This window comes from Pteropus vampyrus, unplaced genomic scaffold (assembly GCF_000151845.1).
Source record: "Pteropus vampyrus isolate Shadow unplaced genomic scaffold, Pvam_2.0 Scaffold1000004978, whole genome shotgun sequence".
NCBI classification, from domain to species: domain Eukaryota; kingdom Metazoa; phylum Chordata; class Mammalia; order Chiroptera; family Pteropodidae; genus Pteropus; species Pteropus vampyrus.
Genome location: NW_011919380.1, coordinates 1 through 2,192, shown reverse-complemented (window position 1 = coordinate 2,192; position 2,192 = coordinate 1). Strand labels below are relative to the sequence as shown.

At 48.5% G+C, this 2,192-nt stretch overlaps 1 protein-coding gene across 1 annotated transcript; it reads right to left on the bottom strand.

The window, feature by feature from the left end:
* Positions 1–268: 268 nt before the first annotated feature.
* Positions 269–1,511, bottom strand: CLDN34 (claudin 34). The gene is made up of 2 exons (XM_011387542.2): positions 1,295–1,511; positions 269–997 (listed from the first exon to the last, which is right to left on the bottom strand). Exons 1-2 carry the CDS (start codon positions 1,393–1,395, stop codon positions 328–330), a joined length of 771 nt encoding a protein of 256 aa, XP_011385844.2. The 5' UTR covers positions 1,396–1,511; the 3' UTR covers positions 269–327.
* Between the last annotated feature and the right edge of the window lie 681 nt (positions 1,512–2,192).

Here is a 2,192-nt window from a genome sequence, read left to right as displayed (position 1 = left end):
TTTAAGAGCGAGATGTCAGACTTTCGGGCACTCTCATTTCCATACACTAGGTTTATCATATCGATTAAATAATAGTTAGAATCAAGAGCTAGTGAGACCCACTGGCAGGCGGGCGAGATCTTCTTTTAAAAAAATGAAAGTTTCTTAATTCAATCAATGAACATATTTGGACAGAGAAGATCAAAGAAAAGTGGTTGGGCCACTCTCTCTTCAAAACTACCTTTGCCATGGTCTTCAGGCCTTGAAAACATTCCATAGAGCACCCCAATACCACTTCTGAGAGACTCCTGGGAATCCTGGGTATGCAAAACCAACGCAAGAGGAATTTCACATTTCCCAAATTTTGGGACGCACTTTATTGCTTTGGGGGGTATTGGAAAAGAGGAAAAACATCCCACATGACAAGGACATGACGGCGGCCAGACAGGCCACCAGAAAGGCATTGCCTACTTCCTGTTTATCTGGCTTGAAGGGCAAAGAGAAAGATGGTGGGAAGGATATACCCTCTTCGTCCATCACGGCACAGTAATTCCAGATTGCAGCAATGGAGATAAAAATACCGGCTGCTACGTTCAGAAATCCTGCAACAGTAATTAGATAGTAGGTGGCACACGTACGAAAATCTGCCACGTATACATTCTTTAATGCACACACCATGACAGCTTTTCCCAGGAGCCCTAGGATGCTGGCGGCCAGTAGGAGGTGTTGAGAAACACGAATATCGAGCGGGAGGTAGGCATCCCAGTAGGTGTGACGGTGGCACGATGTGGCTCTGTCGAAGGAACTATTGCGGTGGTAAATGCACACTTTCCACACACCCACACGGGCCATGCCGGGTGGGTAGTGTGCCGTGCTGTCCATGTACCACATCCGCCACTCCACGAAGCCCATGGACAAGGTGGTGAGGATCCAGGCTACGGTGGCAATGCCGAAACATCCCAATTGCCAATGGGCGTTACAGTCAGGGAAGCTCCGGATGACCACGTGGTGAGCAGAACTGCAAACAAATACAGGGCATCGTGAAGGTGGGCCCCTGAGGCCTGGAACAGCCCCCCATGGGTGAGCGGCGCTGCATCGGAGAATGGAGCCCCGTGACCCACGTATTCTGCTGGCAGGCGCTCACAGAGCCCGGGGTGAAAGCATGAACTCTGTCTCTAAAGCTAAGTGGTCCTTCGGTGTTGGCAAAGCCGCTTTAGAGAAGTCACTGTCCTCAACTCAAATCATCAGATTCTTCAAAACAGTGTTGTATCCCAGCCCCAGTCCTTTTGCTGAAAAGCCCAATGCAAGAACTTACAGTGATGTGTATCTGCCAGGGTAGGGGGCTTCCTGAGCCAGGGAGAGTGGGGGAGGGGTGAAGGCAGTTTGCAAAGGAGCAGGGACGTGAGCTGGAACCATGGAATCGGGAGGTGCTGCAGAGGAAGCAGTGGTATAAATGACAACGTCCGCTCTGAAAAATACACTGATAGCTGTATTTCCAGCCCAGTGCTGATGACCTGTTGAATCAAAACTTCTTTATATAAAATCCTAGCGTCTCTGGAAGCCAGGCCACGTGGCCATGATCGCATGACACCATTCTCGCTCTCACATAACTGTACGGAACTCGATGAACCGAGGGGGTGAAGGTGGAGAAATGTCCACCTTTGTTCCTGGCTCCAGGCAGATGTTTCTAGCTCTCGCTCCGGGGTTTCTGGCACAGAAACTTGATATTCCCTTTACACATCGGCCCACTGGCCTCTTCTCTCCCACGGGACCGAGAAGGGTGCGGTGCGGGAGTCTCAGTAATGTCATATGGGTCGCTTCGGTACATTCGCGGACGACATATGTGCTTCTCTACGATTTTAAACCCTTTAAAAATGTTCTTAGAATAACGAGGCCATTGTGACATGGACCCGGGTGGGAAGTGCAGCCATTTTATGGGCTTTCTACTGTTTGCTAATAGTAAAGACCACTTAAGAGAATTGTAAAGAAAAGAAGCTCTTTTCCTAACGTGGCTCAAGTGCACCCATCTCATTACTTCCTGGGGCACACTTTTACCATTGCTGTGTGTCTTTTCTTAAACAGCTTTCTTGAGACATAATCTCCACACCATGAAATTCACCATTTTAAAGTGTATAATTTGGTGGATTTCTGTATATTCACAAGAATATGTAACCATCACCATTAATTCCAGCATGGTGGGAAAGGAAATGAGG

Excerpts from the sequence above, each read along its gene's own strand:
- CLDN34 (XM_011387542.2), bottom strand. The coding sequence starts at position 1,395 with ATGGTTCCAGCTCACGTCCCTGCTCCTTTGCAAACTGCCTTCACCCCT. Across the intron at positions 998-1,294 it reads CCTGGCAGATACACATCACT|TTCTGCTCACCACGTGGTCA; the intron begins GTAAGTTCTTGC and ends ATTTGTTTGCAG.